At 39.8% G+C, this 19594-nt stretch overlaps 1 protein-coding gene across 4 annotated transcripts in view; it reads right to left on the bottom strand.

The window, feature by feature from the left end:
* LOC136252219 (uncharacterized) overlaps nt 1-19594 on the bottom strand; it is a 181781-nt gene that overhangs the window by 83989 nt on the left and 78198 nt on the right. For all 4 annotated transcript variants that reach the window (XM_066044617.1, XM_066044624.1, XM_066044631.1 and 1 more), the window contains 2 exons: nt 17695-17765; nt 17535-17641 (listed from right to left, as the gene is read on the bottom strand). In XM_066044617.1, the coding sequence (XP_065900689.1) occupies nt 17535-17641; nt 17695-17765 (178 nt within the window). The remainder of the gene's footprint in view (nt 1-17534; nt 17642-17694; nt 17766-19594) is intronic.

The following is a 19594-nucleotide window of genomic DNA, read 5'->3' as shown; positions in this document are numbered from 1 at the left end:
TGCAATTATATAAAGTACAACTAGCACAGTGTAGCAATTACATATTCCTCAGCAATAACTACTGTAGTATACTGTCACTATAACTATGTAGTTGCAACCAAAGTGCTCGACAGCATGCAGTAATGCATATATAACACTATGACCTTCAGTAGCAGCGACTACACAGTATGTAGTGAGACGGAATACTGGCATACACAGTGGCAGCAACTATACAACCTGAGCAACTGTATGGCACACAGCAAACACATACCTAAAACTGTGGCATACACAGTGGCAGCAACTGTTCAACATGGGCAATGGCACATAGCAACACAGAACCCTGGCATACAAAATGGGAACAACTGTTCAACTACAGCATACAACAACACTGCGTGGCATACACGGTGGTGGCGGCAACACATAACACTGTGGCATACACAGTGCCAGTAATTATACAACATGAGCAACTGTATGACACATGGCAACCCAGAACATTGGCATACACAATGGTAGACACTGTACGACATGCAGCACTGTGGCTGGAACTGTACAACATGAAGCAACTGCATGGGATGCGGCAACACGGTGACGGTGACACATAACATTGCGGCCTATGCAGTAGTAGCAGCTGTACAGCACACAAAAATGAAGAACGCTGGAATATAAAATGGCAATGACTATATAATGTGAAGAAAACTGTATGGCATGTTGCAATGCAGAAAACTGGAATACACAATGGCAGCAACTGTACAACATCAAGCAACTATACAGCATGCAGCAGTGCAGAAAACTGGTATATACTATTGCAGCAACTGTACGGCATGCGGCAACATAACACTGTGGCATATAGAGTAGCAGCAACTGTACAACATGATCAACTGTACGGCACGTGGCCACTCATGGCATACACAGACTGTACAACATGAGCAACTGTACAGCATGTGGCAACACAGAACACTAGCACACAAACTGGCAGCAACTGTACAACATGAAGCAACTGTACAGTATGCATTAGCACATAACACTGTGGCATACACAGTAGCAGCAACTGTGCACAACTGTACAGCACGTAGTAACACAGAACACTGGCATACAAAATGGCACCAACTGTACAACATGAGCAACTGTATGGCATGCAGCAACACTTAACACTGTGGCATACACAGTGGTGGAAGCAACACATAACACTGTGGCATACATAGTGGCAACATGGGCAACTGTACGGCACGTGGCAACACAGAACACTGATATACAAAATGGCATCAACTGTACAACATGAAGCAACTGCATGGCATACGGCAACACATAACACCATGGCATACTTAGTGTACAACATGGGCAACTGTACGGCACATGGCAACACAGAACACTGATATACAAAATGGCATCAACTGTACAACATGAAGCAACTGCATGGCATGCGGCAACACATAACACCATGGCATACATAGTGTACAACATGGGCAACTGTACGGCACATGGAAACACAGAATACTGGCATACAAAATGGCATCAACTGTACAACATGAGTAACTTCACGGCATACAGCAACACATAACACTGGCATACAAAATGGCAGCAACTGTACAATATGAAGCAATTTACGGCATGCAGTAACACATAACACTGTGGCATACATAGTGGCAGCAACTGTACGACATACAGTATGGCACGTGGCAACACAGAACACTGGTATACAAAATGGCAGCAACTGTTCAACTGTACAGCATGCAGCAACACATAACACTGTGGTGTACACAATGGCAGCAACTGCATGTAACTTTACATAACGTGGCAACACAGAACACTGGCATACACAATGGCAGCAACTGTACAACATGAGTAACTGTACAGCATGCGGTAACGCTGTGGCATACACAGTGGGGGAAGCAACACATAACACTGTGGCATACAAGTGGTAGCAACTGTACAACATAGGAAACTGTATGGCAGGTGGCAACACAGAACACTGACATACAAAATGGCATCAACTGTCCAACATGGAGCAACTGCACGGCATGCGGCAACACATAACACTGTGGCATACACAGTGGCAGCAACTCACTGTACAACATGGGCAACTGTACTGCACATGGCAACACAACACTGTGGCATACACAGTGGCAGCAACTGTAGGCAACACAGAACACTGGCATACAAAATGGCATCAACTGTGCAACATGAAGCAACTTCATTGCATGCAGCAACATCCGGTCAAATTTTGAATTGGCTGTCCATTATTAAAGTTGACCGGACAAAAATCCGAACAAAAAATATTTTTACGCGTAATTTTATAATTCAGTTTACTGTAATAATGGCGACTAAAGGCCTCATACAGGTGGAACTTCAAGCAAGAAAGCAAAACAGCAAGTGTCTAAGACTACATTTGATAAGTGGAAGAGCGTATACGAACGGGATTATCGAGCCATGTTATGGCTTCGCTGCTCTATGGATTGTACTGATAAAACCCTCATGTCAACTCTCTGGTGTGCAGTGTGTAAGCAATATGAAAGCCGATTTGAAAGCTTAAAGAACTTCTCAAAGGCGTGGATCGACAGTTCCACGAATCAAAAAACCAGCAACATAATAGACCATGCATTGAGCGACCAGCACAAGACAGCCATGGCAAGGTTACGCGAAGAAAGAGCACGAAGTGTTAAATTACCAGTAGGTGCGTATGCCCCCATTGCTCACAGCCTTCAATCTACTCTGGATCCAGCAGTAAAAGATAAATTGAAGAAGAAATTTGACATAACATATGTTTTAGCCAATGAGAACATACCATTTACGAAGTATCCTGCAATTCACGAGCTTCTGGAGTGCTATGAAGTCCCTCTTGGGTTCTCCTATAAAACTAGGGAATCAGCACAGAACTTTTTACACTACATAGCAGAGTCCCAGCAGCAAGAATTTCAGCGCGTGCTTTCAAACAGTAAGTTTTTAGCATTTTAATGGATGGCTCTGTAGATACAGGAAAGGTAGAGAACGAAGTAATAGTTGTACAGTATTGCCTTGTAGATAACGATTCTGAGGAAATTACATCATGCTCCAGATTTTAAAAAAATAGTTGAGCCAAAGAAAGCTGATGCTAATGGTTTAGTGGAATGTGTCACTAAGGGGATACAAGTAATGGGTGTGAGTGATATTTTAGATAGCAAAGAAGTTAAGTTGAAGGTAAACCAGTGCCTGTCGGTGTTGGCACTGATGGAGCGTTAGTCAATATATCGGATCAAAACAGTATGAAGGGTATACACCAATGTAGTCTTCCATGGCTATTCTGGTCGTGGTGTTTTGCACACTGTCTCAAATTAGCACGTAAAGATTCTCTGTGCAGTCACTTATTTAATGATATTGACGAAATGTTGCTCAGACTCTACTATCTCTATGAGAAATCACCAAAGAAATGCCGTGAACTTGGAGATATTGTAGATGACCTAAAAGAAGTGTATGAGTTTCCTGAAGGTGGGAACTTACCTGTCAGAGCTCAGGGAGCCGCTGGATATCACATAAATGAAATGCATTGCAACATGTCCTAGACCGGTTTGGTGCTTACCTTAATCACCTGGTATCACTAAGTCAGGATAAAACCATCAAGAGTGTAGACCGCCAGAAGTTAAAAGGCTATGTTTTCAAATGGAGAAATAGTCAAATGATCATGGGGTGTGCCTTGTATATTGACATCCTACAGTCACCATCACTACTTAGCCTTAGTCTCCAAGACAACAACCTTGATATAGTCAAAGGAATCTGTGGCATTCTTAAGTCACATAAATCTCTTAAGAAGTTCAGTTCACTTGATCCTTTCCAATGCCCAACCGTAAGAGTTACCTGCAGTAAAATTGCTGAAGACCCTAATGAAGATGGTAAATATATGTACCAAGGAGTATGCTTTAAAATTTACAGTGAGTCTGTTAAGAAAGCTAGCAAAGAACAAGTTGCGGCAGATTTGAACTATTTAGATGAAAAATTACGAATACATTTGGAATGGTCCAACTTTGCACTGTTTAGAGAAATTTTGACATTGCTGGATACACAAAACTGGACATCTCGGCATAATTCAGGTAGTGAAGAGGACGACGAAAGATTGGATAAAATTAAATCAAGCATTGAAACGATTGTTAAGTATTTCCGAGCACCATTAAAAACCCAGAATGTGGAGCTATGTTGCATTTTAGATGAAATAGAAGATACTGTGCTATATTCCAGGAAGTATTTAAACATTGAAAAAGACAATTATAAGAATGTTTGGTACAGGCTACACACTGCACCAGATACAGCTCAGTGGACTAATTTATTGCAGATATGTCAGTTACTTTTTAGTTTGCCATTTTCTACTGCCAAAGTAGAAAGAATTTTCTCAGTGCTAAAAGCAATTAAAACAGAAAAAAGAACCAGTCTGAATACTTCTACATAAGAGGATTTGCTAGAATTGAAAGTAGAGGGTCCACCTTTCAGCAAATTTTCTGCTGATGCAGATGTTGAGTTATGGTGGAAAGATTGCTTGAGGCGTGTTCAGCAGAAACCTCGAAAAATGCCACAAGAAAAGAAAACTTAAACAGACCTCAAGGGCATACAGTAGCCTTTAACCAGTCAGATGGTAGCACACCTGTATCCAGGGATTGCATAAAAATGACTTTTAATATAGGTAATATTTCATTGGAACAGTGCTTTAAAATAAATGGAGAGATATTGTCTGGGCTACTAGCCTTGTTGGTATCTAGTATAGATAGTTGATGTTGTATTCCAGTAACTGAAAAAAGTTATTTCAGGCATTCCAGGTAGTGAGTTATTACTTTGGTTCATAACGGGAACATTAGACAGCTTTTCCACTGACTCAAAGTGCTTGTTAAATACATTGGCCTTTTCTTTTGAATTAGAGATAGGTAGTCCATTCGTTACCAATGTTGAAATGTTATGATTATCTTTTCGTTTGGCTCTAATATATTTCCAAAATTGTCTGCGGTTTCCACTAAATGAGCCCTCAAATAATTATTATGTGCTGTTTTCAACATACTGTTTATAGAGTTTTCACCTTTTGATAAACATTCCAGTCTTCACTAGAGTTTCTCTTTCTCGTTCTGATATATAATCTTTTATGCTTTCTCATGTTCCTCTTAATTTCTTTATTTATCCAAGGTAAGCTGGTGGTATGGGAATGTATAGTTTTGTGTGGGACATTTTTAGAGACAGTTACTGTAATTGCATTCTTGTGGTCACACCAGTTTTGTTCAACAGATCTAGAGTAAGGATCACTTTCTAAAAATGATGTCTGAAAGCTGGACAAATCACCTTTGATGCTTTCAAGGTTGGCTGTATGATATAAGGTTGCTTTTTGCTCTATTTTATTATAAGTGGTTTTACTTTCCATGTCAACACAGAAGACAACAGCTTCATGATCAAACATCCCTGGGATAATACTTAGGTCTGAGATATTAGAGTAAGTATAGAAGACAAGGTCGAGTATACTTTCCCGTCTAGTGGGGGATGGAGCAAATTGTTCTAAACCAACATCATTGACTACGTCCAGAAATAAGTTATTCAATTCACTGCCATAAGTAGGAGGATACAAACTAAGTTGGCCACTACCATTGCACCAGCTAATGCTGGGAAAATTAAAATCACCTGTGAGTATAATATTTGAAAGTTCATTTGTTTGATTTGTAATACTGTTTAGCGATGTCTGTAAGTACAACATAGGCTCAATAGAGGGAGCTGGGGGTCGATAAAATGAGCAAATGTATATAGGGTTCATTTTAGCTAGAGTTATTTTCGCCCAGACAATTTCTGCATTTACATCAAGTTCAGGCTGTTCAATTACATTTGTGACTGGATTTCACATAACAAGGCTTCCACACACACAAAATCAAACTTACGATTTTACCAGAAATGGATTGCTGGTCTAATACACTATCATATTTCACACTGAACTTCCTTCAGCACTGACAAGTCTGGTTTCTGTAGCAGCTTTCTTCCGACCCTGTCAAAGCCACGAGTGTGAGATCGGCACCATTAAATGGCCATGACTTTGTGATAATGGTGTGTAGTGAGCTGGGACTTCACAGAGAGCTCGCCAATAGTGTTCTCAGTCAATATGGAGTAATTTGAGGGCCATGGAGGGCCATGGAGAGCCCAAACTTGGCCTCTGGATTCCAATCGTCTTCTTAATTCATTTCATACTCGTATATTACTTCTTAATTCATTTTATACTCGTATATTAAGACCACCGTCCACCCCCACCCTCCCACCCAATTACTACCACCTGTGATATTATTACCCGCTCGAAAAAAGCTGCTCAAAACAGGGCAAATTTTAGGTATCAGAAATGTATACACCCACTCAGTGATAGCTAGTGAACAGATGAACAATTGGTGCAAATTTTGTTTGCACAGCTGTAGGCACTGGGAAGTTATTACACAATGATTCCTTAAAATCGCCATATCTCCTAACAAAGTTTTGTGCGTCGAAGCCTTGTTTTGTCAAATTCAGTCACATTTAGACTTTCTTTAATACACAAGAATACTCCTCCACCTCCCTCTACTCTATCTTTTCTAAAAACAGTGAAATTACTAGGAAAACTTCAGCAGTGTAGTATTGACCATCAAGATGTGATTCACAGCCACAAATAATATCAGGATTATTTTCATCCACCAATGCCGAAAAGTTCACTCTTTTCTCAGACCTATGTAAGCTACAACAATTTAAACTTAGGATTTTGCTTTTATTGTGGCTAGAAATAGAAGAATTAACAGTAAGATCATCAGGAATAATTTGAAGCTGAAGCTAGAGTAGGATTATAAAAATCAAATTGAATTTGTCGGTTTTGCAATTGAATTCATCGGTTTTGCAGTTGAATTTGTCAGCTTTGCAAAAGAATTCGTCACGTTTGCATTGCAATTCGTCATAAACAAAACGGCTCCAAGAAACCAACCGTTCATTAAGAGATGAATTATTTACGCCATGGAGAGTTACACTTGAGACACTAGAAGGTAATTGGAGCTGGTAGTACGCGAAGCTGATAGCTGTCTGACAAGTTAATTAGCTGCTAGTTACCACACCCATCGCGAATGGCGTAGTAGAGTTTGGAATGTTGCCGGATAGGCTGTAGAGGAAGAATTATTGCCTTATAAAGAGTTGTTTACTATTGTTGTACTTGAACAAGTTCTTTTAGCAGCTGCTACACCATGTTTTCGTGTTTTCTCCAGCTGCCATTCTTGATACGAACAAACGTAACTGCAAAAGGGATAAATTCTATTGCAAAACTGATGAATTCATTTGCAAACGGTATGAATTCAGTTACAAAACCTATGAATTCAATTACAAACGGGACTAATTCAATTGCAAAAGTGACAAACTCAATTGCAAAGTCGCTGAATTCAATTGCAAAAACCTGTAAAAACTGATAGGCAAAGAGTAGTAAAAGGTTCTTTATCAGCTGATAAATCAGAACCTTCTGTATAATTATACATTATTAAGTTTTTCTTACGACAATTTCGATCAGAGATCTCATCAGTAACACTTAATGCAGCTGAAGTAGATTGAGTAACAGGTGCTGAACATTGAGCAATAGATAGGGTTTCCAACATAAAAAATGAACATCTTCAAAATAACTGCTAACTGTTGTTACATGTTGGATGTTACAAATCTATAGTATAACCCATACCAGTGAAGAAGAAACCAAAGCTGAACCCGACCCTAACCCTAACGTTAACCTGACGTTTGCCTGTTAAACACAATGATAAATTTCACTGTCTGTATGAAGGTAAGTTTTTGGGTGAGTTCGAGGTGAGCTAGGGTTGGAGCGAGCGGTAAGTTTTTGGGTGAGTTCGAGGTGAGCTTCATACAACTAGTGTGCTTGATACTCGAGTTATACAACAAACGACCAGGTAAATAAATATTTGCACCGTGACCGACTAAGTCACGAGATGCTTGCACATGCGCACTTAGGAATGCCGTAAATATAGCAAAAAAATCCTACGTTTCGGGCCCGTAAATATAGCCACTTCGTAAATTCTTTCAGTTTGTTGAGGTGGAAATCGATCAAAATGTCTGCAAATCACGAGATTATGAGCTGTAACTCCCGGAAACGATGATCTTTTATCACAATATTGCACTTCAACCTTCCTCTGTGAGCAAACCTTCACCAAAATGTATTGGTAGTTTGATTGGTGAAGCACGATTGCCGTAGCTGCATTATTTAGACAGGATTTTGGAGTCCAAAAACGGGTTTTCGTCCACAAAGACCAAACGAATGATTACCAAAACTTCTTCACACCACAGTAGTAGTCATCCATCAACAAAGAAGTCACGTACCAAGTATGGTTAAATTCTGAAGATGCTAACCATCTGGGCGAGCCCAGTATTGGGCAAAAATCACCCAAAATGGCACCCTTTTCTCATCACTTGCTCTCTCAACTACTCAAAACCAGAGTTATTGGCGTATAACAGTGTTAAGATCTAGAACATATAACTAGCGACAAGGATTTGCTGTTAGAAAATTGTAAAAATAAACGAATAGGCGTCTATCCTAATATATCCATGCTCATGTGATTTTCGTTCTTATAGTGATTTAACACTCGATATCACACTTGATGTCTGGTGTAGTGGTTTAAACACCCTTAAAAGTAATAAGCGTACATACAACGACATGATTTTGGTCTATAGTGCTATTAGTAGCAATAGCCATACTCAATCACGTGAGCCTGTAGTTATTAGGATAGACGCCTATTAGTTTATTTTTATGGTTTTTAACAACAATTCATTGTTGCTAGTTATATGTTCTAGATCTTAACACTGTTATACGCCAAGAATCCTGGTTTTGAGTAGTTGAGAGAGCAAGTGATGATAAACGGGTGCCATTTTGGGTGATTTTTGCCCAATACTGGGCTCACCCAGATGGTTAGCATCTTCAGAATTTAACGATACTTGGTACGTAACTTCTTTGTTGATGGGTGACTACTACTGTGGTGTGAGGAAGTTTTGGCAATCATTCGTTTGGTCTTTGTGGACGAAAACCCGTTTTTTGGACCACAAAATCCTGTCTCAATGATGCAACTACAGCAATCGTGCTTCACCAATCAAACCACCAATACTTTTTGGCGAAGGTTTGCTCACAGAGGAAGGTTGAAGTGCAGTATTGCGATAATAGATCATTGTTTCCGGGAGTTGCAGTTCGTAATCTTGTAATTTGTAGACATTTCGATCGATTTCCACCCCAAGGAGGCAATAGAATTTACTGCCGCTGCAGCTGTATTCAAGTGAGAGTTAGTCCAACACATAATAACAGTTAGCAAATTAATTTGAAAATTTTGTGGAAACTCTACAATAGATGATGCTGTAGACTTGATTTCTTGTTGCAGGTTTTCATTCATAGAACACAGGGCGTTCATTTTTATAAACAGATCTGATATTTCTTTTCTAATGGCTCTGTGTTCTAATACAAGTGGTTCAGTTTTGTTAGCTTCAGAGTTTTCGGATGGGAAAAGGGCTTTGTAATTGGAGTTAAACATAAGCTGCCTTGACGGGTTTCACATTTATTAAACTTGCAATAATACATGACATTGTCAACAGTGGATGTTAACTGGGTGAGCAGTTTGTACTTATTCAAGCCTTCACAAGATGCGTGCAGCCACGAGTAACACAAATCGCATTGTATAGCTTCACTTCTCTTAGTACATTTCTTATCGCAGTGGCGACAAACATCTACGCTCTTACTTAAATCTTCTGGAGAGTTATCCAGTCTCTTTTGTTTAGAGGGGTTGTTGCCCAACGAGGCCATCGCTTCTAAGTCTGTTTTCCAAATTCTACCAACAAAGTGGGTCAGTATCTGTGAATGTACACGAACGAGAAAACCGTCAGTGTTAAACGAGACAAACCTTTTCTGGTACCATTATCCAAGCACTTTTCACCACTGTACCACAGCTTATCTTTATGAAAATGGGGTAGATAGTGATGAGAGTTAAACAAGTCATACAACTTTGGCACTTTTTAACTTTAGAGCATGTGTACAACACTATAATTATGGTCTTTGGCATGCTGTGGAGTACTGGTCTAGTCCTTCGCACATGCACTTGTAAATGGATAAACGCTACAACAAGATCGATGCTTGAGTTTGGAAATGAAGACTGCTGTAAAAACAGTGTTAGGTATGAAAATCAACTGTTATATAAATGTAAAAGTGCTTTTTGAAAATGTCCATGTCCGTGTCTGCATCCGCGTCCGACCGTATCCGCCTTTTCCAACTAACCGGCTGAAAGGTGTGGCTGCTGGCAATAGACTGTAGGGGAGTAGCAATGGTCAACTGAAGGAGGGTGGGTAACACAATCCATGACTGCAGAGAAGTGATGATGGTTGTTGTCACATGTTATAGTATGTTGACAGTGACTAGACCAGGGATAGTTGAGCAAGCAGTCTGCTGATTGGTATGGTGGTATACAAGAATTAGGCTACAAGCAGTGATAGCTGGCCTGAATCCAGAGTTGATGATAGCGACACAATCGTTGAGTTGGCTGAGTTGGCGGATGATGAAATGGTTTGCAATACTATAATGCAACTCTGCATACGAGCTGGAGCAGGCAATGTATAGGGAGCTGACACATGTGTGATAGTAGGTGAGTCAGATGAAACTTGGCTCTGCTATACAGTGTTGCAACATAGAGGAAGCAAATCTTTTCACAGTATTGACGAGAGTAGTGACAATCAGTTTACAGTTAAGTGAGATACTGGGTCAAGTACTGAGCTGTCTTGATGGGTTCCACTGTAGATGGTATGCAGGCAGTTTTCAGCATTATAACTGGCCAGGGTTGGAATCACTAGTATGCATGAGATAAAGTGTAGCAAGTGTAGTAGTGATGCAGAGAACTTGCTATAAGTAGAATTGCATCGAAATACTGTTGTGAGTCTCAACATGATACACAGAACTAGCTCATACACAAGCATTGACAAAGTACTAGCTGATAATACACAAGGCTTGCTGATGGCAAAGTACTAGCTGATACATATATAGGACTTGCTGATACACAAAGCTTGCTGATATAATTACTAGCTGATACATAGGACTTGCTGCTACACAAAGCTTACTGATACAAGTGCTAGATGTTACAAAGTGCTAGCTGATACATGAGATTTGCTGATACACAAAGCTTACTGATACAAGTGCTAGCTGATACACAGGACTTGCTGATATACAAGACATGGTGATACAAACACCCTGAAACACTCCAATCACTGCAACTAGCTACTGATCATGAAGCAGACTGAATACTAGGTGCATTTACAAGGAGTAGACTGACAGGTGCTACAAGTTGTGGCTTATGATAGTGTGAAACTGCTATCCCATAGCATGCAAAGAGGTGATGCAATGTTTTGTTAGCACATTCCAGATGGGTTGGGCCTGTTTGCATGTGATTGCATCATGTACTCCCATAGTGCCTGTTCTTTTAACAAGTAAACTTGTATGATATATATTTTTCAGAGTATCCGTTTCAGTTCTACTATATAGTAGTTAAGCATACGATGAATATAACACAACATTCCAGTGGTTTAGTAGTGACCACAACATTGCCTGAGTTAAACTGTGGTGAGATTTGAGACTACCAGAAGTCCTGGAATGCTTTCAACACATGAAATACCAAATAACTAATGCCTGGCTTTCATCCACAGTGGACCTGTCTTGGTGGCCACTTGTACAGAAGGGAAACAGCTGCCACACAGTCTTACATGTGAAACAGTTGCCACACCCCTTAATTATCAATTTTTAAAATCTTGAGCATAATTGTGTGTGCAAGCAAGTGCGATGTTGTGCTTCGGCAGTGCCATGTATATGGTTGCCACATCAGATACTGCCTAGCAGTGACACGTCATGAGTATTTTAAGTCACAATACGTTACTTTATCATCCATCTAAATACAATCCCTGAATGTATCATTTTGTGTACAGAGCAATCTGCCACAAGAAGCGACCTGAGTAAGGTTTCAGTGTATATTGTTAACCATTAATACTGTTCACCATTGTTAACTGTATGTACAGTGAAACCTCACTTAGTGGCCACCTTTTTAATAAGACCACCCCATTATATTGGCCACCTCTAGTAGGTCCCAAAAATAGCTAAGCAGTACTTTATGACCTCATTAATAAGGCCACCTTGTTATTCAGGCCAAATTTTTGGGTCCCAGAGCTGGCCTTATTAAATAATGTTTAAAATACCTTTAAACCTAGTTAATGTTGAGAATGACAGCAGCACCAAACAATCCACCATAGAGTGTGATAGCAAATGGGATTGACGGGCACTAATTAGAATAGCTGTGCACTAATAGGAATAGTGACTTTGCGCATGCGCACTAACACATGATCGAGAAGTAGAAGCTGACGCTAACGCTTGACAATAAAAACATCACCCACCTCCCCCTCCCCCTCTTCATACCTGCTGCCATACCTCTGGCTCGGTAGTACCAGAACTGCTATAAATCAATCAATCAATAATAGCAAATAAAGCAATTACAATGTGCTTCTGATATCAGGACCTCACACCTACAATCTGTCATCGGGTACACTGTTACAAATTTATGTTTCCATATACCGTTGCTCAATAGGTAATTTTATGCCGTGTATTGCCACCTTACTGCAGATGCATATGTGCATATATGTATGGCTAACTTGTGTTGTATTCATTAGCTACAGATTAGGCCACTCAAACAGGAGCATCAATGTGCGACTCCCCAATGGGTCAATGTCAGCTCCTTCAAAGGTGGTGTTGATGGGGCCGCTCTCAAGGAGCACCATCAATCACCTTGTCTACAGAGAGCTCCAGCCTAACATTTGTGCTGTCTCTCAGCCGGAGTGTTGGCCTCTTGCTCCTTTGCGAGCATGGGTTAGCTCCACTCCAACAGGAGCGTCGATGTGCGACTCCCCAATGGGTCAATGTCAGCTCCTCCAAGGTGGTGTTGATGGGGCCGCTCTCAGGGAGCACCATCAACCACCTTGTGCACAGAGAGCTCCAGCCTAGCATTTGTGCTGTCTCTCAGCTGGAGTGTTGGCTCCATGCTCCTTCATGAGCATGGGTCAGCTCCACACATGTCAGAGGGTGCATCAGCATGCTGTCACATGGTGGCAATGCTGGTCGTGCCGCTCTGACGCAGAGCTTACCCACAGCTCTAGCTGCACTTGCAGCATCTCCATTCCTGATAGGAGGAATGTGATAGTACTGCGCCCAATTAGGACGGTTGCCATATACTTATAAGTATATTGCCAACATAGATGTGGCTTAAGGGAAGGTACTTGGCACACAGAATGCATCTGGATGCCAAATCCCTTCCTGGCCCAAGTATCGAGAATTGTTTCAGAAGTTTAGGGCCTTAGATATTTGACCTCAAAAAACTAGAAAGAAATAATTTTAAAGAACCAAACATGGCAATCAGGGCAAAGTACATTTACCAAACCACCACCACAAACATCAGTTTGTGGGAGGCGAAGAACTTCTACTGGACTGGCATCTTAGGAGCAAGGGCACATAAGAAAGGTCAGTCAAGTGACCAACATTAATGAGGTTCATTGTACTTATGAGAACTTTTATTTTTCATAACTTTTCTTCTTCAGGTTTACTGATGGGCACTATGAAGCATTGTTGACCGGTCCGTGCATAATGTGGTAACTTGAAATGCTAAAGCAGTACGTAGCATGTCTTGTATGTACATGTTGTAATGCATTGTATTGTGTCCACACATCCACACATCTCAGAAATAAATATAATTGTGTTCTCTATAAACACTCAGTTCAATTGTGCCACTGGGTCATAAGTTGGTTGAATAGATTATCCAGGACATTTGGGTCACATTTTGCCCTGGCCAAGTGGATCTCATCCACTGACAGAATATACAGAATCAGATCACATGTATAAATTACGGTGGAGCTTGTTAATGGCCACCTTCACTGAATAAGCAGGTAGCAGTGTATAAATTCTCAATTTGGAATTGACTTTTCAAGAGAGGTTGTCTTTCTATACTGGTGGCCATTAAGACAGGTTGTACTGATGGAGTGTACATATTAGAGATGCAATAATATCTCCACTTAGTGTTGTTTGATAGTGATGCAATGAAGACTATGTATTGTTGCATTTAAATACTATACTATTATATTGCAACTCTAGCACATATTTATAACAGGAATGTTTGTTAACTGTTTAGACATACTGGAGCCACACCCACTCATCTGGATTCTACAAATGGAGTCATACTAACTTGTCATTGTACTTACTCATTACTCCCATTGCGTTTGGATGAATATACATGCCGTCGTGTGAGACTTGCTACCATGGCGGGCCACTGGAGAAGATTTTCATAGCAGTTATATTACAGTCATTATTGTACAATTCTTACATTATTGTTGTGAAAACTGTTTGGTATTCATGTGTCCTCTGTATGTTGTAATTAGATGTGTAATTTTGTGTGGGGGTGCTATAAAATGCATGGTGACAATTGTAAAATATCAGGTGGTTTTGCTCACTTCCTTTTAGGCTAGCTACATGTGCTAATTACTCACAGCTTGTGTCAACAACTGGTAACCTCAGTTGTGCTCTGTATCATTCTTTAAGCTGTGCCCTTAGAGGACAAATTATGTGGGGGCGACTAATTTCAAATCAAACGATGGTATGCAGTACCATAGAATAGATTATAGACTATAATCTATGGCAGCTTGTGGCTACATGCACTGATTAACTACATAGAGCACCAGTTCATCAATACCCAGTGACTGCAGTTATGCTCTGCGTCATTCTTTAAATTCTGAGTTAAATTTTTATAGAGAGCAAATTACGTGGGGGTGAATAATTTCAAACTAGCCATTCTCGAAAACATATGTTTCAATCTCAACGAAACTTTTAGAACAGTTTAAAGACACATTGCCCTACATGCCAAGCAAGTACTGTGGAAAACAACAATATGGGTTTTGTATTTGGCCTCTAGGTCGGCTGAGGACAACTGAAACTTCGTTTGGTATTGAAATTACGACTGTAGGTCAATGATGTATGGTGAAATCGATGATGTGAATCTTGAGGCAATTGAGAGAGTACTGAAGCGATAGCAGGGAAATCAATGTTCAGAATACACAAAGGAACACAAGGCACATACCTGTGGTTGCGTCTAACCACATGCGATAAAAAATACATAGAAATAAAATACCAAACATCCTCTTCGATGTCAGCAATCTCGATCATGAAACAATCAGCATGGATTTGCTTCACTGCTTGTGTGGTAGTTAATAGTGACACAATGAGTTCAACTCTAGAGTTTCAGAGGGATAGCATAAGTGATGGGTGAGTTACAGGAATGCCAAGTTTGACAACGTTCATTTCTGTAAAATCCTCACGTGTAGTGGTCGCGTCATTTATTGTCTGCGGCACGCATTTCTGCATTACTGGCTGAGCGGCTCACTACTGTGAGCCGTGATATATAATTTGTACATTTACTGATACAATCAGAATTAGTTAAGGTTATGGGATACTGAGTGACTATAAAACAAAAATTTTATTATGTAATTAAGGGGGCTTGGTGTTGTTGTGTTGTGTATCAGTTGGTAACAGGCTTAAATTGTTGAAAGAATCATATCATCCTGACTGGACAGGTACAAGAAAACTCATGTAACAGTACAAGGTAACATAGAAACAACACACTTAGCAACTGGCACACCCGTAAGCGCATGAGTAGTTTTGCTGACTAATGGTGATATTTTCCTGAACCAAAAATCAGGACTGTCAAACTAGTTGTTAACGTTCTGTATAAATAGACTACTAGTTTGGCTTCTTGTCTAGGTCCTGACGGAGCCATTTGTTAGAAATAATGTTTCTAGTGCTTGCAGGGGCAGAGAACAGTACTCAAAAGTGGGGGGGAAGTCACATGGGTTGGCTGTAAGTTGCAAAGTGTTTTAAAATCATTAACTGTACCTTAGTGTGCTTTGCACTCTAGCATGCAAAGTACGCCAATACTAAGGGGGTCTGGGGGCATGCCCCCACAGGAAAATTTTGAGATTTTGATGCTTTGAGATTGAATCTGAGAGCATTTTCAGTGGAACATGTGTACTTGAATAGGATACTCCTATGCAATGACTATCATTGAGACACTATACAATTAGATGCATCAGTAAATGAAGGAATTTCAGATAGACTCATGCTGTTAAGTTGATTATATACATATAAGTGTTAGTGAAGACATATTAAATTAATTGCATATAGCAGGGCAAACTTATAATGATTCCGTTGAATGTTCTATTAGAATAGTTAGGTGACTGCCCTATTAGAGTATATCGATCTCGTGCACTCCCAGCACTGATTCATACAGTGTTTTATGTTTGCATAACCTTTAGCACAAATCCCAGTAAATAAAGGCAAAGTAAGTTGGCTAATGACTAAAATGGTTACTTTATTTTGGCAAATGGGCATTGGAAAAGTGATGGGGCACTGCTCCTCCACTTGTAAAAGTGGGGGGGGGGGGCAGTTGCCCCCCCTGTCCCCCCCCCCCCCCCCCCCCCTATTTCTCCGCCCCTGAGTGCTTGAGATATCAATTTAAAAATTAATTTTGTGACCACAGTGTCTTGCTTTAGGCCATATTGTAGTCATATTTCAGCAACTATACATGTTATTCATAAATCCTCTTGTCAGTCCTTCACAAGTGATGTTCTTCAAACCTTAGCATTGTTAGTAAGTTCTCATGGTTCTCCATTGGTCTGAATTTTAGTTCATAGTTTTCACAAACTGGTTGGGGACAACTCATGTTTCAATAACAACATTTGAATTCCATGTCGATTAATGAGAAGTTAAGAATGCACAAATATTTGATAACAATGCATTAAGAAAAATCAAACCCCTAATCATGAAAAATGATTGATAGTGTACATGTGCGCTTTACAGTATCCCGTAATCTTAAAGTATTTAAAATCTTTATCTTTTTCTTTTTCCTGTGGAATAAAGCCCCAAAGCCAGCCAAAAGCTGACTTTGGGGCATACAAATACAAAAAGAAATGAAATATGATCCAAAACAGCCAAACTATAAAAAAAAGAGTGCAGCCGTCAAAAAGGCTATGGTGAAAAAAGATGTGAAATCTAAGGTGGCATCCAAGAAATGGCTGTGATGGTAGGTTAATTGTAAAATTTTTAATAATGACAATTCAGGTGAATTTTGTGCCAATACCAAGCAGCACCAAATTCACCTGAATTGTTGTTATTAAAATTTTTACCATTAACCTACCATCACAGCCATTTCTTGGACGCCACCTTAGATTTCACATCTTTTCTCACCATAGCCTTTTTGAGGGCTGTACTATCTTTTTACAGCTTGGCTGTTTTGGATTAGATACATTATAATATCAGTATTTTAGATGCTCATATATGCATACATGCAAATTTCCAATTCAGGAAACCATGTATATACTCACTATTTCTGTGCAACACAAACTGTTGGAGTTCACCTTGATTAAACTTTCCGATTAATAATTATTGTTAAGTAACTGACATTAGCATTTCTCAATGGCTTGGTTGTATTTGTACACTTGGTGCAAAATCAGTTACTTACCAAATATCAGATTTTGTATTTATTGGTTGACATTTAAACACCTCGGGAGCCATCCAGTGCCAAGTACCAGTAAATGTGTTAGCTTTAGCCTCACTGAAGTGGATGGTCTGTAACACAAAAATGTGTACTAACACATAAACTCTCAGAATGCTGTCCTCACCTGTAAATGTTTAGATGTACCAAAGTCTGCAATCTTTATATTTCCTTTAGAATCCCTTAAAACGTTATCACCTGTGGTTAAGAGGAAGCAAGACATTAAGCATTCACATATGTAAATATACTTAATTACTTTTATCATAAGAAGAAAGATTTCAGGAATGACATCAGTATATAAACAAAATTAATTTGCTAGTATTTTAAGCATCATGATACACTTTAAAGTGTTATATGTCATTTTATTGCTCAACAATAAATTGAAGTTAACATAAAAGGTTGGTTCAGATGCTGATAGAACACGCGTATGCCTGGGTAGGAGCTAATACTATCCAGAGACCTTTCATTTAAATGGTTTACTTTATTCGGAACTGCCATTCAACCAGGACAATTCCCATGCACCCATTGTGGTCAGACTAATCACTACCCTGAGATCTGTCCTTTTTGCCCCTTACCTATACAACCTCCTAATCAGCGACCAGTTACCAGAGGAGTAACTACCAACACACACCCTGGAACCCCAGTCTGCAAGGACTTCAGGTGCACACTTGAACATACTGCCAGTAAGTGTGACAATTACCTCTGTAGGGCATGTCCCAACAAAGGTGGCATGCACTAAACCTCTCCCATGGACTCCGTTATGACCATTCATACTCGAATAGGAATTAAGCAATCATTCAAACGAAACTTTTGTTAAGTAGCTCATTCACAACTTGCAGTATGGCTGTAATATAGGTTACCTTCGTTCTTAGACCACAATTGCTGACTTAACAAACAACCTGGCTTGTGTATAGCAACAGCCAAATATTATTGATGAAGCACTTCAAAAAGAATGTAAAACAGGTAGAATTCTTCGACCATTTCATCACCTCCCTTGTCCAACTTTCACTCATCAAGCCTGGACCTTGTACCCAAAAACAACGTAGGATAGCGAGTTATTTACCATCTCTCTGCACCTGCACCTCACAACATAAAATGATTATATATATAGGCCTTGATTGTTATTCCTTAACCTACTGTGCTATATGATGCATACAGCACTACTAAAATACTTGGTCACAATGCATTTCTCAGTAAATGATGCATTCAGGTTGATTCCAGTATGCCCTCAGTATTCAGTAGCACCAACATGTTTATGTAGATACATGCCTTCCACTTGGCTTGCTTTCTGCCCTTTTCCTATTTACTTAGCTGTCTGATGTAATCTACTGGGTATTATAACACAATTATGGAGTGACTCACTTGCTATATACAATACTTAAATTATTTCTTCACTGCTGGGCCTGCCAACACCAATTATTGTATGAATAATCTAACAGAAATTCTATCCCTTTGCAGTAAAATCAATGCACTGGTGACATCATTCAAGGTAGAGGGCCCATATACATCATTAACATCCTTGGAATTCTGCTAAACACTACCACTATGGAAGCAAGTACAACACAAAATCGAAAGTAGGCCTTGCTCTCTGAATAAGAAATCTCAGATACCGCCGTAGTTGCACTAAGCAAGCTTTGCTTTCCTTAATTGATTAATCTTCATTTTGTTACAAAGTTCTACTGGCTGGCTACACACAGACTCATAGAATTGAACATAACAGTACGGAAACTTCACTACCATTTGCTTTTGACTGTTGAAGATTTCCAATGGTGGCTAGACTTCTTGCCACAATGATCAGGAAAAAGACAAACTAATTGGCTACCCAGCAAATCAATGCAACTCTATGCCGATGCTTCCGGCATCCAGGGATGGGTGCTTACTGGTTTAGCAGGTGGATGCAACATATTAGGTCCCCAGCTCAGCAAGTTATGAATATAATCTTAAAAGAATTATTTGCAATACTCATGGTAGTTCACGCCTTGAACATTCACTGGACCAAATTTTCCTTTTGACAATAGGGCAGTGGT

The sequence above is a fragment of the Dysidea avara genome, chromosome 1 (assembly GCF_963678975.1).
Source record: "Dysidea avara chromosome 1, odDysAvar1.4, whole genome shotgun sequence".
Taxonomy (NCBI): domain Eukaryota; kingdom Metazoa; phylum Porifera; class Demospongiae; order Dictyoceratida; family Dysideidae; genus Dysidea; species Dysidea avara.
This window is presented reverse-complemented; position numbering and strand designations above follow the sequence as displayed.